Source organism: Vicia villosa, linkage group LG2 (assembly GCF_029867415.1).
Source record: "Vicia villosa cultivar HV-30 ecotype Madison, WI linkage group LG2, Vvil1.0, whole genome shotgun sequence".
Classification (NCBI taxonomy): domain Eukaryota; kingdom Viridiplantae; phylum Streptophyta; class Magnoliopsida; order Fabales; family Fabaceae; genus Vicia; species Vicia villosa.
The window spans coordinates 83,406,762-83,423,619 of record NC_081181.1 but is presented as its reverse complement, the minus strand read 5'-3'; the positions used below and the strand labels follow the sequence as shown (position 1 = coordinate 83,423,619).

Genomic DNA, 16,858 nt, shown 5'->3' with positions numbered 1-16,858 from the left:
ATAGGGAGGTGACACGTCTTCGTCTTCAACCTTCAGACAAGACTTTTAATAGCGCTTTCTTACCAAAAGCGCTGTAATTGGTTACTTACTAAACCTGCAAAATAGCGAATAGGGTCAAACGTACACATAAACTTGGCGCGACCTATCAGTTCAATTCGTTTGGTCCATGCGAATTCAATGGTACTAATTAGAACCTCTAATTTTGCCTAATTTGGAAAGCCCTAATTTTGAAGCTATGAACCCTAAAATGGTGATTTCGTTTGTACATGTCCAAACTTCAATTAAGTTTCCAGAAATGATCTACACCTCAAACCAAACTCAATAGTATGTCTACATCTTGTTAAACGTGTGTGAATAACCAGATACGAATTGATTTTAGTTTGAACAAATTTTGACCTGTGTAGCTCGATTCAGTGAGCTTCAAGGCTTGTAATTGATTGAGATAGCTTCAGTGATGTTCAAGGAACGTGTTTGAGTGTTTAGTTTGAATGGAAAGTGACTTAAACTTGGAATTCGAATTTCAAAATTCTTTGAATATTTTAAGAGATTACAAGTGTGTTACAAGCAAGAGTTTTGCTCTCAATTTCTGTCTCTATTGTTACTGAAGTGCTATAGCCTATTTATAAGCATTAGAGTGCTTAGAAACTAAGCCAAAAGCTTTGATGAGTTTTTTTGGAATCTTGACTTTTTCAACATTGGTAGCTTTGTCTTTAAGCCACCATGGCTTGATTTTCTTCTTCTCCTCTGCTGTACTTTGCTTTGGGACAGAGTTGAATGAGTCTTGCTTGGAAGACAAGCTATTCTTTATCCATTTCAATTTCTTTTTAATTTTAATCTTAAAATAAGATAAAATTATGCCAAAAATGGATAAAAAATGATGTGGGCTTAGCCTTGGTCGTGGGAGGCCCATTACATCATGGAAATGATGTTTGAATGCTGAAAACTTGGCCCCATTTGGAAAAAATGCATTTTTGAGCAATGTTGATTTCATGTATTTTCCCAAAATTTAGCCAACTTCAACAAGGTGTAAATCCCTCAATTTTTGTCATATGAAGGAGATCTTGCACTTTTTGGAAACCTCAAAGAGTCCTCTAACCAATGTCTTTGGTCTCATGTCAAAATGATTTTTGAAGCTCCTTGTGTGTCCTTTTGAAAAAAGTGTCTTTTTGTTGACTTTGAAAATGACCTGTAATGTCTTTGATCATATTTTTCAAATGGTGAATCCAATGACCATGGGATCAATGGCATTTGAAAGATAATTGAATTTCCTTCAAAACAAGCTTTGGTTTGAATTTTTTGGATGAAGGATGAGAGAGTTATGATCAGTCAAAGTTGAGTTGACTTTTCAGGCAAAAACCCTAATTTTGAATCTTAGGGTTTTGTTGATTTTTGATCTTTCCTTGATGAATTATGATCATCCAATGATCAAATGATGAATCCTTTGACAAAATATGGACTTTGACAAAAAATTTCATTTTTGACTGTCTGTTGACTTTTTTGGTCAAACGGGTCGTCTGTTGACTGTTTGAGCTGCTGACGGTGCGTCTGAGTGAATTGAAGTTTGAAAATTTGTATGATGGTACTTTGAGATATATGGATGTGTATGAAATCCATTTGAGCTCTCAAAAACTTGTTGCTCCTGTAAAACAAGAAAAACCCTGATTAGGGACTGTTTGTGTAGGAGACAGTTAAGCGTACCTGATTTTTGTACAGTGTTGAGTCTCTGCTAATCGCGTGATATTCAGAAGACTTCTAGCACAAAAGATCTTGGAATTTTGAATTGTGAAAGATTGATTTGATTGATGGTACAAAACACTGAGAATTGTACTGCCAGCAGTTTGGCTGTCAACTGACTGTTCAGGTATTGATGTAGCAGTTAGAGTGAAAAATCAACAGTCAAAGTTAATTTTCTTTTTTTTTTTTGTTTTTTGTTTTTGTTTTATGTGAAAAATGAAAGTTTATTTACATGACTTGTTAGAAAAACACAGACATAATAAATAACTAATATTTACGGTATGCGGGCAAAATTACTGATAATAACCCTGAAAATCATTTAATGCACAGAAATAGGAATATTTGACTGGCAGAAAACACACAAAATATTATCTTAGTAATTAAGCAATATTATGACAAATAGTACAACATTTAATACTGACAGTACAAATATTACATACTATATTGAACAGTACGACGAATAAACGGTACATTTAAGAAATGAGAAATACGGCAAATTTTAAGAATGACGATTGATAACCCATGCTATGAACAATAACATGTAGATGATTGGGAGCATAACCATTGCAGGTCCACACTCCTCAGGACTATGCAGGCAGAAGAAAGTCATGATCACCGTAGCAATGGTGATGACTGTAAGAAACAGTGTCTCTATCCACTTTGCCATTCTTGTCAGGGAAGAAGAGAAAATAGATATGAGATAGGAATTTGAAAGATGAGTTGGAATTTGATGTGAGATTTTATGAAAGAAAATGAGAGGTATTTATAGAATGGAAAGAAGGAAAGAGACGTTGGGGAATGATGTGATTCCGTACAAAAAGGAAAATTTGAGTGGAAGTAAGATTTGAAAGAAAGTGTATGATAGTGTTGGAAAAAAGAAAGATTTGATTTTTGAAAAAGAGATTTGAAAAGATTTTTGCAAATAATGGAATATAGTACAACAATTAGTGGGAAACAAAAGATAATAATAATCTACTTGTTACCAATACAGTCTGAGTTTCCTGATTCTGCGCCTGCAAAAAGATTTAACTCTGTACCAATTGTGTCAGTACTATTTATCTGTAAATAAATAAATAGCATGTGTGAAGTAATAAACAGTATTTGGTGTTTGCGTAAGAATAAATTCAACTGCAAGCCATATTACTGTATAAGAAAAATTCTAAAAACTAAGTATTTCATATGTCAGGATATTTGTTGAAATAAAAATCCATGATTATATGAGACCCTTAATTTTCAGATTGGAGTTTTCTTGAAAAATATGTGGGCAAATTTTGGGGTATAACATTAACCTTTTATTAACTAATTATTTTTCAACTATTATTTATTATCTATTTTTGTAAATTTATTTAATTATTTAAATGCAAGTTACAATTGCAAAAGGACTTAAGAGGTTCAGCAGTTACCGAAGCGGTTACTTGATGCTTGCTCTAGCAGTAGAAAAATTTATATAAATTTACTACACAAAGGCACGACAACTCTGAATAACACTCTATTAGAAATTATGCCCGTTTGTCCGCTTTTTTAATGCGCACAGCGCCAAAATTTAAATGAATATTTTTTACGTAAACTTTATGATATGCAATCTCTCTCTTCCTCTCTCTCACTCTCCCTCTCCCTCTATCTCTCACGCGCTATCTGTCTCTCTCACTCTCCCTCTACCCCTCTATCTTTATCTCTATCTCTCTCCCTCCCTCTATCTCTCTCCCCCTATCTCTATCTTTGTCCCTCCCTCTATCTCTCTCTCACTCACTCTCCATCTCTTTCCTTCCCTCCCTCCTTCTATATCTCTCCCTCCCTCCCTCCCTCCTTCTCTCTATATCTCTCTTCGCTTATTTGTTTTTTTAGTGTGCAGAAACGAATATTTTGTATTTATTTTTTATTTTAATTTACTAATATGAGTTTCATCAAAGTCTTTGTCTCAATATCATGATGTTTTTATTGGTTTTAGATGTACTCATTCTCTAATGACGCGTGCATATATAGACTTCGAAGGAAGAGAGTGTAATTTCCTTTCAATTATATGATCTAATATTTTATTTTAATACATGCTATAATACCTAATAACAATATTATTTTTATTATTATTATTATTATTATTATTATGTAAATGTTAATATAAATTAAAACATAAATATTTAGAAAATAGGAACAACAAATATAAATCATAAAACATCTAATACAAACTAAAATATTGTCTCTTCATCAAGTCTTTTTAGGTTTATTGTATGTCAAATATTAGTAAATTCATTTTTAAAGTTCATTTTGAAAGTTTTGAATAGACCATGTCATTTTTTTCTCTCGTTTATTTCCTTTAGGACATTTCTTTTTCAATAGGTTTTAATCCAACCTTCTTTTAAACAATAATAAAACATAAGAGAGTTGAAATTAGAAAACAAAATTTAAAAAAATCTAAATTATAAATTATAAGTAGAATAATTTTTATAATGTTCTATAAATTATGTGTTGGTCTAAATTTTATAAATTATGTGTGAATAGAAAATTTAAATGATGCGAAAACAAAAATAGAAGAGGAGAAGAGAAGAGACGAATGAACCCTCAGTAATGGATGATTGTAATCAATTAACGAAAAACACTGATTGATTAGTTATATAATATCTTAGCAGAAACTCCAAACTTTTAAAGATTATGTGAGGAATAAAATCAATATTGGTTGGAGGAGTTATTTTGCCAGAATGAGAGGGAGAAGTTATGAGATAAAATCATAATTGCAAAAACTCACCAAAAACATAATTGCAAAAATTCACCAAAATCATAGTAGTTAATCCTATATGATTCTTACTCACAATTTTCTTCTAATGGTGATTTCTTATGATAAAAGCAAATAAATAGGTAAAGTATATAAGAGGGATCGCCTAACTTACTTCTCAAGCAACTTTCATTTTGTTTATAATTAAAGAACAAAAGAGAATTTGTCCAAAATAAAAAATAAACAAAAAAGAGCAAATGAATGTGGTGCATTAATATTAATAGACCTTAAAGAAAAATCCATGTAAAATTGAGGAGTAATAATGATGGGAAATTTATCAATTGATGGGATTTAACGTGCAAAAATAGAAGTTATAAAACTGTCATGAAGTTCTAACTTGTAGAGCATGGAAGTTAATACCAAGCAGTGTAAGAAAAATAAGAGGGATCATTGGAAAAATGTAAATAGAGAATCAAAAGTTGTACCCTCAACAATGCCACTATCATTATTGGCGTCCTCGCAGTGATGCACAGTGTGACAATATTGAGAATGAAACTGATCTTGATCTCTTCATAAAACTTTTGTGTGCAATTTGTTTATGGTAACCTATCTGAACTTCCATATATATAGTTTTGCATCTTCATTGGACAAAAGCAAAAGGAAAAGTTAATGATAACAGAACTCCACGGAGGCCAATTGCTAATTGCTATGAGGTTGCTGCAGTTACAACAGGAGCAAGCAAGAAACTCACAGCCATGGATAGTGATATTAAAGTTATAAAAGATAGAAGTTATTAACTTTTAAACTCTTCCCATGAATAACTGATGGAAGTTACTAACAACATTATTATTTATAAATTGTATTTATTTTATTTATTAAAAAAATGAATAAAGGGTATTTTAGGAAGTAAAATAGGTCAGCCCAAAAGAATGTATCCCCTTTATATATAGTTATAGATTACACTGATAAATTTTGTGACAATTACACTGATAACAATATACAAATAACTTTTTTGTACTATTTTTAAAGTTATTTTAATGATTAAAAAACTTTAAAATTCAAAATTATTTCATTTATCAAGATGCATTTGAAAAAATTCTTCCAATTATGTTTTTTTTTAATATATACTATATTTTTCATAGTACAAAAATATGAATATAAAGTAATAAAATTTTATATCTCCGTATTTATCAAACACAGAGTTATAGGTTTATCTATATAATATAAACATATACAAAGACATAAAATATATATCACAAAATATGAATAGAACACGAAAATATAAATTGTTTTTTTCTAATTTTTCATGCAATTGAACAAAAATATAAAGTAAATTCATCATGAGACTTGGAAGTAAAAAAATAATAAATATGAATGAGAATGTAAAACTCCTTTATCAACAACTAAAGATAACAATCAATTTGAAATGAAAATTGGCATCGCCCACCTGTAAGTTATAATGTGTTGGAGTAAGAATTTCCTAACCGTTTGAATATATCATTCAATAGCATAATCAACATATGGACCATGTGAAGAAAAAATGATTGTATCAAATAATTTGCTAAATAAACAATAAAATGAACTTAGATAATATCAACTTAGATAATAATAATATAGCATAGAATAGGTGACGTATATTGTTCATATTTTGGAAGACCTTCTTGTAAACAACGTTTGAAGTGCTATTAGTGGCATCACGATCGTCGTCAGTGATAAGAAGCTTTAGATCAACTCATGAAGTAACTCTAAAACCTGCAACACATAACCATGTGTAAAAATCGATTGTGGAAGGTAGATCACAACATGTTTAAGAGATTGACCTGGACTCTTGTTTATTGTCATTGCAAAAGAAACAGATATAGAAAACTATCTACGCTGAAATTTGAATAGAACTCTCTTGTCAAAAGGAGTCAATGACAACCATGGAATAAAAACCTTTTTGCCAAAATTATTTTCTGAAATTACCTTCGCCTCGAGCACAAAATTTCCCAGTTGAGTAATAATGAGACGCGTGCCATTACATAAGTTGGGTGATTAGTTAATATTTCTAAGTAGCATAACAGGTACACCAACCTTTAAGTTTAATTCACGATTTGGCAGGCCTGAAGCTTTGATGATATTCAATAATTCCAGAATAGGAATATTGTATTCTCATCAAAAGTTTCATTTTGTTCACATGGTGTATCAAAAATCAAATGTGTTTTAACTTCATTGGGAATCAAAGACAACATGTAGTCATTTATAATATCAACAACTTCATTTTTTGGTGTCAATACATTCCTCTGTTGAAAATATGATGAATCATGAAAATTCTCAAAGAAAGATGTATAAGTATTAACAACTATAGAAGTAATGGGGTCTCCTGAATTTTTTATGATCATATCATCTAGAATTTCAATGTTTAAGTCTCCATCATTATCCTCGCCAATTTTTCCTTCTCCAATACTCAACAAGCAATCTAAAAAATTGTTTCATTTGATTTACATATGATCTTGACGGTCCAGTTTGAAGCCGCATGTTCTTGGTTAATGTCATTATCTGACAAAGATCCCATACATAAGATGAATTAATGCTTGCATGCATAATATCTTCTCTTTTTCCCTTCGGTATAATTGGGAGGACTTGTTAAAAATACCACCCAAAACCATTACTTTGCCTCCAAAGGGAATATTTTTACTATTAGGATTGACAAGTTTAAGAATATGTCTAAATGTTTTGGCAACAACTTCAAAGAAATATTTGTGCATCATTGGAGCCTTATTCCATATAATAAGTCTATACTTTATTATCAATTGAGCAAAAGGATTTTTTGATGTAATGTTGCAGCTAGAAAATTCATCAATATTTAATGGAATGACACAACTTTAAAATTTTAGGCTTACACAACTGTAAAATTACTATTACCAACTTATCATAACCATTATCACGTGTACACGCACACACACACATACACACACTAAAACGAGTTTTACAACTTAGTTTAAAGCCACACTAGTTGAATCATGAGCTCTCAAAAAGTTATGGGCAATTTTTTTACTGACCAATCGATTGGCACTTATACCTAATTAATTGGGTTAGTGCAAAAATGCATTCTAAATTTTTTGTTTTTGTGCCAAACTCTAGCCTATAAATAAAGACCCCTTCCCTCATATTTTCACATCCAGAATGGTGAGCTCTCATATCTCACTCCTCGCAATCTCTCTAAAAATATTTTCTCACTTTCTCTCTTAGAAATTTAATCGTAGTGTTTTCGAGAAAGGTCTTTTGCAAGTGAGACATTTGTGTAATTCTGGAAATGTAGTACTTTAAATTCACTTTTATTCATGGTTGAAGAATTTATCCAATTAGGGATGTGTATTTGGGTTCGAAGCTAAACCCGTTAAAAGCTTTGATTTGGGAATTTAGTTACTAAATGAGTGGTTATCCTATGTAAACCCTGATTCTGTTAGTAAGATCAACCCAGATAAAATCTTTATAAGCTTAGAGATAAGTTTTATATAAAATCTCATAGGTTTGATGCCATCTTGTCAAAATCTTGGCTCGATTCAATCACTCAACCCGGATTAAAAGCTCTCGTTGATTTGAGATAAGCCTATGTAAAATATCATTGCAGGTTGGATATTAACCGCTTCAAGTTGTTAAGTGGAAAAAAAACTAACCGCTTCAGTCCTTCGTTTGGAAGGAAGACTAACCATTTCTCTCCTCTATTTGTTGTTTGGTTGGAAGTCAGCCAGAAACTTCATTTTCCTTGTAAAAAAGGTTCAATAGTTTAACCTATTAAAAGCTCTTAATTTTTATTGGATACTCTCAAGATCAAATCTTGGGAACATGAGTAAGTCTTCTTGATTGAACCAATATAATTGTTGGTGTCTTCTCTCTTTCTTTAAGTTTTTCTTTCCGCAATTTAAATTTTTCGTTTCTTGATTGTAACATATTTTAAAAATGTTTTTAAAATTATAAAATGATTATACAAGTTTTTCTTAAACACAAAAATCGATTTTTTTTTAAATAACCATGTATTGGAAAAAAATTACGCAAATAACTATGTTTCGAAAAAAATTACGCAAATAACCAAGTTTCAGAAAACATTGACACCAAGGCGCCATGTGAGATGGCGCCACCATTGTATCAGATGAAGGGAGGCGCCATTTGGGATGGCTCCTATGTACAACTTTTCTGTAATAAGCCATTTTAGATGGCGCCTTGGTGCATTTTCAAATGGACAATTGAACAAATATATACAAGGAGGAGCCATATGAGATGGCTCCTCCTCCTAAATGTTGAAGGGAGGCGCCATTTGACATGGCTTATTGAGATTGAGTGTGCCATGTCAGATGGCGCCTAGGACTAAAAAAAAGGGAATAAGCCATGTGAGATGGCGCCTTGGTGTTAAGGGTTTTAGAAACCTGGTTATTTGCGTAATTTTTTCGAAACATGGTTATTTGCGTAAAAAAAAATTTAATACATGATAATTTTAAAAAAAAATCCACAAAAATCACCCCTCTTATGTGTGGAGTTATATATTCAATAATTCGTACATCGATATATGGTTGTAGCTGGAATATGCATCCATAAAGGACATGAGTTTATATCTGACAGAACTATTAACCAAATCGTCTATACCTGGAAGTGGATATGCATATTTGGGACACGCCTTGTTCAAATCAGTATAGTCAACACATATTCTCCATTTTTCTAAGGCCTTCTTGACCAACACCATATTAGATAAGCATTAAGTATACTTCAATTTGGATATGAAATTGGCGTCTAATACACTTGGAATGTCTTTGCCGTTTCCTCTCTTTTTTTAGGGAACTGTTTCCTTCACCTTTATGACATGTATCGGGTTGTATGATCAACAATTAGCTAGTGACACACCACACTATGATTTATTACAGGTATCTCATGAAGGGAGATGGCGAAAAGATCGACTTTGGCTCTCAAGTATGTGATTAATCCTTCCTTTACTTTCACGGGTAGGCCGACTCTTATCTTTACGGATCTCAACGAATTATTGCCTAGGTGGACTGACACGAAAACTCCGTCCAGATTTGGCCTCAAAGTCTTTGTATTCGCTCCATTCAAGAGTTCCACTTCTTCTCCTAAGGGAGATCATCTTCGTTGGCTTCAGGATCAACTATAATCGTCTGACTACCCTCCCTGATGCTCTTTTTCAAGGAAGATAACAGCTACTATGTACTTTTTATGATCGCTTCTTGAATTATTGTGGTACTTCAATTTCATGTGTATGTGAGAAGATATGGCATCTAAACCACCAGTAGTGGTCGATCGAGAATACCATTGTAAACGTTGTAAGAAACAACGAAGAAGTGTACCTTCATTGTCATTCTTTGGCTTCCTACTCCTAGCGTGACCTGTAAGTACATCTGTCCGCAAGGACGAGTATAAGATTCCTTAAAGGCGAGTAGGTTTTTTCCTTCGCATGGCATAAGATCTCGTTTCCTTAGGCCGAGTTTAGTGAAATTTTGGAGGTAGAGTACATTACTCGAGCTTTCATCGTCAACGAGAATCCCTGAGGCATAATGATTAGCGTCAATGGCAGTAATGAACAATGAAAGGAAATCGTTGGGAATTCCATCTATCTTCTCATGATCTACAAATCCTAGGATTGGTATGTCGTCTCTTAGCTCCTTGTTGGACTCCCCAGGTTCCAAAAAAAGTGATCTTGATGATAAGACTAGGTCTTCGTTGATTGTATCTATGATGAAAGTTGATGAAGAACACGATCCATAACAATTTGAGAATACGTCCATCTGAACATGACTCTCAAACTAATTTTGATCCAAATTAGAAAAGATCTGATTGAATCCAACGATAGGTTATATTTCAGGTCTAATCCTAAAAATTCGTAAGAATCGATGATCAATTCCCACAAACTGTGTCAATGTTCTGTACAAGAACCATAATATATTGATTATGTTCTGCGGTGGGGCGCCGCACGTTACTCTGATGCGGTGATACATGTTGAACCTGCAAGATTAACACTCCAACTCCCAAATTAATTTTTGAGTAATGGGGAAAGAGTGAGATATGAGTTGAAAAATCTTACTTGTTTTTGTATCAATAATGATATTTATGAGATGACTTGAATTCAGGCCCTCCAAACTTGGGGCCTAAGGTGACAAAAAAACAAATTTGATATGAATCATTTTAATAAAAGATAATCCAAGCACATCCAATATATTTGATTTTGTGAGATTATCTTTTTTATTTTTGATAGATTTGAATTTGAAAACTTCTGCATAAGACATTTTAGCATTGATTTCATCTGTATCGATTTCAATTTGAATAACTGTATTATTAAATAACAATTTTATATTCTTAATATTTTGGAGAGGCAAAATGTCTAGTTATATATTAGAAATTTTGGGAGGAAAAAATTTGAGAAAAAAATATATTTTGTATATATTAATGTTGCCAAATATCCAAAATACAAATTTATTTCAAAACAAAATTATTTTATAAATGCAATAGTTTTTATGCTCAAGAAATCTCAAATTTATAATATTCATAATTCAAAAAGTGTAGAATAAACTTGTTTTGATATACATTTTTTTAATTTTTAGTCGAAAATTTGGTGAACGAAAAGCAAGAAAAAATCTTTGCTTATCCAATAATAATAATAATAATAATAATAATAATAATAATAATAATAATAATAATAATAATAATAATAATAGTAATAATAATAATAATAATAATAATAATAATAATAATAATAATAATAATAATAATAATAATAATAATAATAATAATAATAATAATAATAATGTTGTTTTCATTTAAAGTCATTTAAGGCACTCACGAAATAATTAGAGACCAATTGAAACAATATTGTTGATTTGGTTTTAAAACAATATTTCCGATATTCTTTTCTCCACATTAACATTTAATTCTCTCATAAATGTTTGTTAGCATAACGGAATTACTCATTATTTTGGAATTTTTTTAATTTTTCAAAAAATCTTATTTATCTTCTCATAAATTATTCCAATATTTTCTGTTGATAAAAATCTACTATTATCCTTACGTGAAAAGATACGATATTCTTTTTCTGTATAAAAAGATAGTGATAACTTAAGCATGAATATAGAACTGATAAATATATTGCGATTTTGGGGGAAAAGTGCACATGAAAATAGAACTGATAGAATCTTAATCTATAAATATAAGATGTGTAGCTAACCTAGAACCTTAACCCTAACCATTTTTTAGAAGAAGAAAAAAAATAGAAGCCTTGCCATGGAGCGAGATTGGACAAGCTTAGATTCACTTGCTCTCAACATGGTTCTTGAAAAGTTAATTGAACCAATCCATCACATTTGGTTTCGTTCCGTCTGCAAAAATTGGCACTCAATTGCAACCCTTAACCATCGCTACAACATTCAATTTAGGAGCAATATGCTGCCTATGCTAATGATTCCTTCAGAGAAGAGTACAGAGAAGCGGAATTTGTATAGTGTTGTAGCAAATAGAGTGTATCCATTGGAATTGACAATGCTTAACAAAAAGAGATGTTGTGGCTCAAGTTATGGATGGCTTGCAACTGTGGATGTAGATCATATCATAACATGGGTGAATCCTTTTAAAGATGTAGCTCCTATTATATTGCCATGGATTGATATTTATATGAAATATAGAGATTATGAATTTAACATCCATAAGGTTACTTTGTCTGCGGACCCTATAACAAGTCCAGATGATTATGTAGTTGCAGCAATTTATACTAATCGTGGTGCTTTAGCTTTTATCAAAGCGGGACAAGAGGTTTGGACATACATACAAGAAAACCACCATTTTGGTTTCATTGATATTACATTCTACAAAGGTTTGGTTTATGCGGTAACTCGTTGGAAAAAAATTGTCTCTTTTGAACTTTGTTATTCAAGTGACCCTCATGACATTTTTGGTAGGGAAAGAAGAAATCCAAATGTTGTTTTACAAACAAATTTTGATGAAGTTTATTCTCCATTAACTTACTTAGTAAAATCTTTGGAGGGAGAGTTGTGGATGGTGAGAAGGTTTATAACTAGGGAGGAGGACAATATAAACAAAGGTACTAAACATTTTCATGTATTTAAGTTGGAATTAGATGAGAAAGGTGAGAAGATTATTCAATTGTTGAAACTTAAGAGTTTGGGTGATAATGTTTTATTTGTGGGTGATGGTGATTCAACATCTATATCAGCTTCATATTTTTCAAGTTACCTACAAAAGGATTCAATCTACTATTCTGATAATTATTTTGATGATGAGCCCAATCCTTATCCTCAAGGTCCTTTTGATTTAGGAATATATAATGTTAAACAAAGAAGTTTTGGTCTTCATTGTCCTTACAAATCTTATTTTAAAAATATGGCACCTCCTATATGGATTGCACCATGTTTTAAATGGGATTGATGAATGTTTTGATTTATTTTTTTATTACTTTTGTTTGTTATAAATATGGAAGCTTTTGATTATAGATTCTTAGCTTTTGTCTATTTTATTTGTGTTATATTATGTTTTATTATTAATTTTTGAAGTGTTTTATTATTTTTTTAATGTAAATTTTAAACTATAAAATGGTCTAATAATTAAGTATGAATTTGTTATTTTATTTTTACACTTGTTAAAAAGTACAATAATGTGAGAGTATGTTTAATTAGAATTGTGAGAGATTTTATTAGTGAAATTAGTGGATATCTTTCTCAATTATAAAATGAGGTATTTATAGATGATTTATTGGGTTTGAGCTAGAAAGGCAAGAGCTAGTTTTCTCCATTCCATTACTAGGTTGGAGTAGTCATAGTTTTAAAAACCGGACCGGACCGGCCGGTCGGACCGGTTGAACCGGGAACCGGCCAAATAACCGGTCTGGTTTAATTGTTGGATCGCCTATGTCATTGGACCGCTGAGAACCGGTGTAAACCGGTATAAACCGCTAAAAACCGGAAAACCGGTGGTTTTCTTAAACCGGCGGTTCAAATGTATTTTATTTTATTTTTTTTAAAAAGAACACTAAAACGGCGTCGTTTTTTAGTATAGAAAACCATTGTTTCTTTTTTCATCAGAAACAACTGAGTGAAAAAAACAAGAACAAAACGCAAACATGCCGCCGCCGGTTTCTCTCCGCTGCACCACTGTCGGTTTCTCTCCGCTGCACCACCGCCGGTTTCTCTCTATTGCACCACTGTTGATTTCTATCACTACTCTTTTCTTTCTTTTCAACTTCAACAACATCATCATCACAGATTCTTACTTTCAGGGAAGAAATCATTTTTGCAATACCCTTTAATGAGTTATGTTCAGATAAAGACTATAATTTTTTTCTCTGATGTCCTCGCTGTGTATGACCATCTAAATGTTTGGTTTTAGGGTTTTGTAAAGAGGGATTGGGTGAGTAAGTTGATTGGGGGTGTTAAGGGTATGGTTAGGATGGATTTTGTTCTTAGAATGGGGATGTGGAGATAGATTGTTAAGTGTGTTGTTTTAGACGTTGGTGGTTCTTTTGATAGGATTGTAGATGTTGATTATGATTGAAAATTACCATGTTGCTGGTGGTGTTTTTATAAAGGTATTTTTACTTGAAATTTAAAATTTGTTATTCAATAATATATTATTTTAACTTATATAAAGTAGACTGCACGAAGAAACTTGTGTTTTGATGACACAAGTTAGGTATTTGTCTTTTTTATATCTTGTTTTATGTTTACGGATACACTGTTCTATTTTTATTTTGTATAATGTTCAAAAAAGTCAGAATCATTTTTATCTTTTAAAAAGGAAGGATTATTTATTGAGAGAAGATACAATGTATTTTCATTTCTTAGGACTTAATGCTTAAGTTGTCGATTTGTAATGAAATTCTCTGGTTGATGTAATTAGGAATACATATTTTAACTATAACTATAGTGATTTATGTTTTTGGTAAATATAGCATTTTATTTCATCTAACTTATCATATTTTCAAAAAAGATTTAAGTGTTAGTTATAATTTTTAGGGACCGAGTCATCCGGTTCGACCGGTTTTATATCTATATAGTTTTGTTGTATTGACCGGTCTATTTAACCGAGTTATCCGGTTTAATCCGGTTTGGTCATGCGGTTCGACCAATGACCCAGTGGTTCAACCAATGAACCAGTGACCCAGTATCCTCACTGGTTTGATGTCCGGTCCGGTTTTTAAAACACTGGGAGTAGTGTATGACATTCTCCCATAAATTATGGGAGAGAATGCTTTCCTTTGACTAACACTCAAAACCTATTTTTGACTAGGGAAATGAATAATGCATACTAGATTTGACGTCCAAGCCAAGATTTGGGCGACTAAGTTTAAATATGCGATCAAACCCAAATGGATATTCGACACTGGCATTGTGATGTTGTTAGCTGGAGATTTCGACTAAAGGATCATAATGCTTTAAAGTGTTGTGTTATGAAGAAGAAATGACTTTTGTAAATCTATTCTGAATCTTTTCCTTGAAGGAGAAGATTTGTTTCTATCGAAGGTTGTGACTGAAAAGATTATGTAATCTTCACAAGTGCTCTTCGACAACAGCGTTGGCAGAGTCGAAGCTTTGAGCGGGAAGATTTAAAATTCAAATGGAATAGCTCTGCCTGGCGAACGCGTGGAAGTATCTAAAGCGAAGCAACGTTTGAAATATTGAACGTGGCAGTAATCTATGTAGAGACCGTTAGGGTCGAACTAGTATAAATAGAAGTCTAAATGTTTAGATTTGGGGTGTTCTAACAGATATACAAAAATTCACTAAAAATACTCAAAGTACCAGTGTTAGAGAAACGAGTCTTTTGTTGAACAAATGTATGTGCAAGAACACCATGTTTATTTTATTCGAAGTCCATTTATTTCCTTTATAAAAACACAAGTTACTTCGCGTTGTCATACCCCAAATTTGCCCCGCTGTTCATACATTTTCAAGTGGCGCTTTATTTCAAATGAGTACAATGGTCTAGTGGGCAATAAGGTAAAAGAAAGTAAGGAATGCAAGTAGTGGAGAGCTTGAGTTCAAATCCTATCCTTCTTCTCTTTTGTATTTTTCTTCTATTTTATGTTCACACTTCTTTTCATTATTATTTAGTGTAAGAATTTGATAGTGATAAGAATTTTAGATTTTTTAGAATAAAAAAAAAATATATTAATTTAGTAATTATTAGTCTATTAATATTATTTAAGCAAAAATTAATTTTTTAATTCTAGTTACAAAAAAACAGGCTTATAATAGGTAGATATTTTTTATTACTATTAAATACAAAAATCAAAAAAAATTATTAATAGTTGTTATTTTAGATGAAAATTAGATGTTATTTTTGGTTCTCTTAAATTAACTCTAGTTTTTTTTATCAATGTCGTATTAGAACTTAATTTCATTAGTATTTTATTTTTAGCTTTTATCAATTATTAGGAATATATTATTGTAATATAATTATTGCTATTACTGAAAAAAAAAAGAAAAAAAAAGAGATCAATTAGGTTGACCCGGTTTCTCATCTTCTCTATTAAGCCTTATTCAAACCATATCTTCATAAAGCTCACAAAATCAAATCCAATCTCAATTATCCCAAATAAGATCATTCTAAAAAGGCATAAAATCAAAAATCCTTCGATCAATATTGGAGGACTCTAAACCTAAAAGTTCACTATAAAATAGAGTCCAGAAAAAAAACAAGGAGGAGGGTTTTTGGACAAGGATTGCAGCACAAAACAACCGGTGCCGAACTCACAAATTCAAGGGAAGAAACAAAATTCGTCTTCCAATTTGACTCAAATTCAAGATTTTTGGTGGATTAAAAATGATTCCTTGGTGTCCTCTGAATGATTCTAGACCCTCATAACACTTCCAAACGTTCAGAATCGCGGAATTATTAGCATGGTTTGCATACCCTTGCCTCAAATCCGATTTCATATAATCATGCGTATTTAATTGGATTGGACTGTATATTTGTGTTTGTGATGAAGCTTTGAAGCTTTCGGCATTGGTTAATTCGATTTTAGACGCAGGTATAGTCATACACCATTATTAGGGTTCTAAGCTCTCAAATTGGGGGATTTTGATTAGAGACCGAATTAGCCTAAATTGATGATTCCATCATGCTCAGGAGGTGATGATCATGTAATCTGGGTTTTTGTTTGGAGTGTATTGGTGTTAGTTCGCAGGATCCGAAGAGGGAAGCTTACGGCAGCGGAGAAAAAGCGTGGCTTAAGGGGTTTGATTTTTTCTGGAAGAAACAACAACGAGGAAGAAGGCGTACGTGTCCATACGCCAATGGCCGGTTTGAATTGCGCGCACTTTTCCATTCTTGCTGGTATGTATGTTATATTAAGTTTTGTTTGCCTACAACTAACGACTAAAGCGCGCTGGTTGACTGGAGGAGAAGGTTTGTTGGTAAAGACAA

At 31.9% G+C, this 16,858-nt stretch overlaps 1 protein-coding gene across 1 annotated transcript; it reads left to right on the top strand.

Annotated features, from left to right (window-relative positions):
* The first annotated feature begins 11,704 nt into the window (after nucleotides 1–11,704).
* On the top strand, nucleotides 11,705–12,862 carry LOC131649485 (F-box protein SKIP23-like). Its single transcript, XM_058919246.1, has one exon. The coding sequence runs from the start codon at nucleotides 11,705–11,707 to the stop codon at nucleotides 12,860–12,862; it is 1,158 nt and encodes a 385-aa protein (XP_058775229.1).
* Nucleotides 12,863–16,858: the final 3,996 nt, after the last annotated feature.

Coding starts and splice junctions, on each gene's coding strand:
- LOC131649485 (XM_058919246.1), top strand. CDS start 11,705: ATGGAGCGAGATTGGACAAGCTTAGATTCACTTGCTCTCAACATGGTT.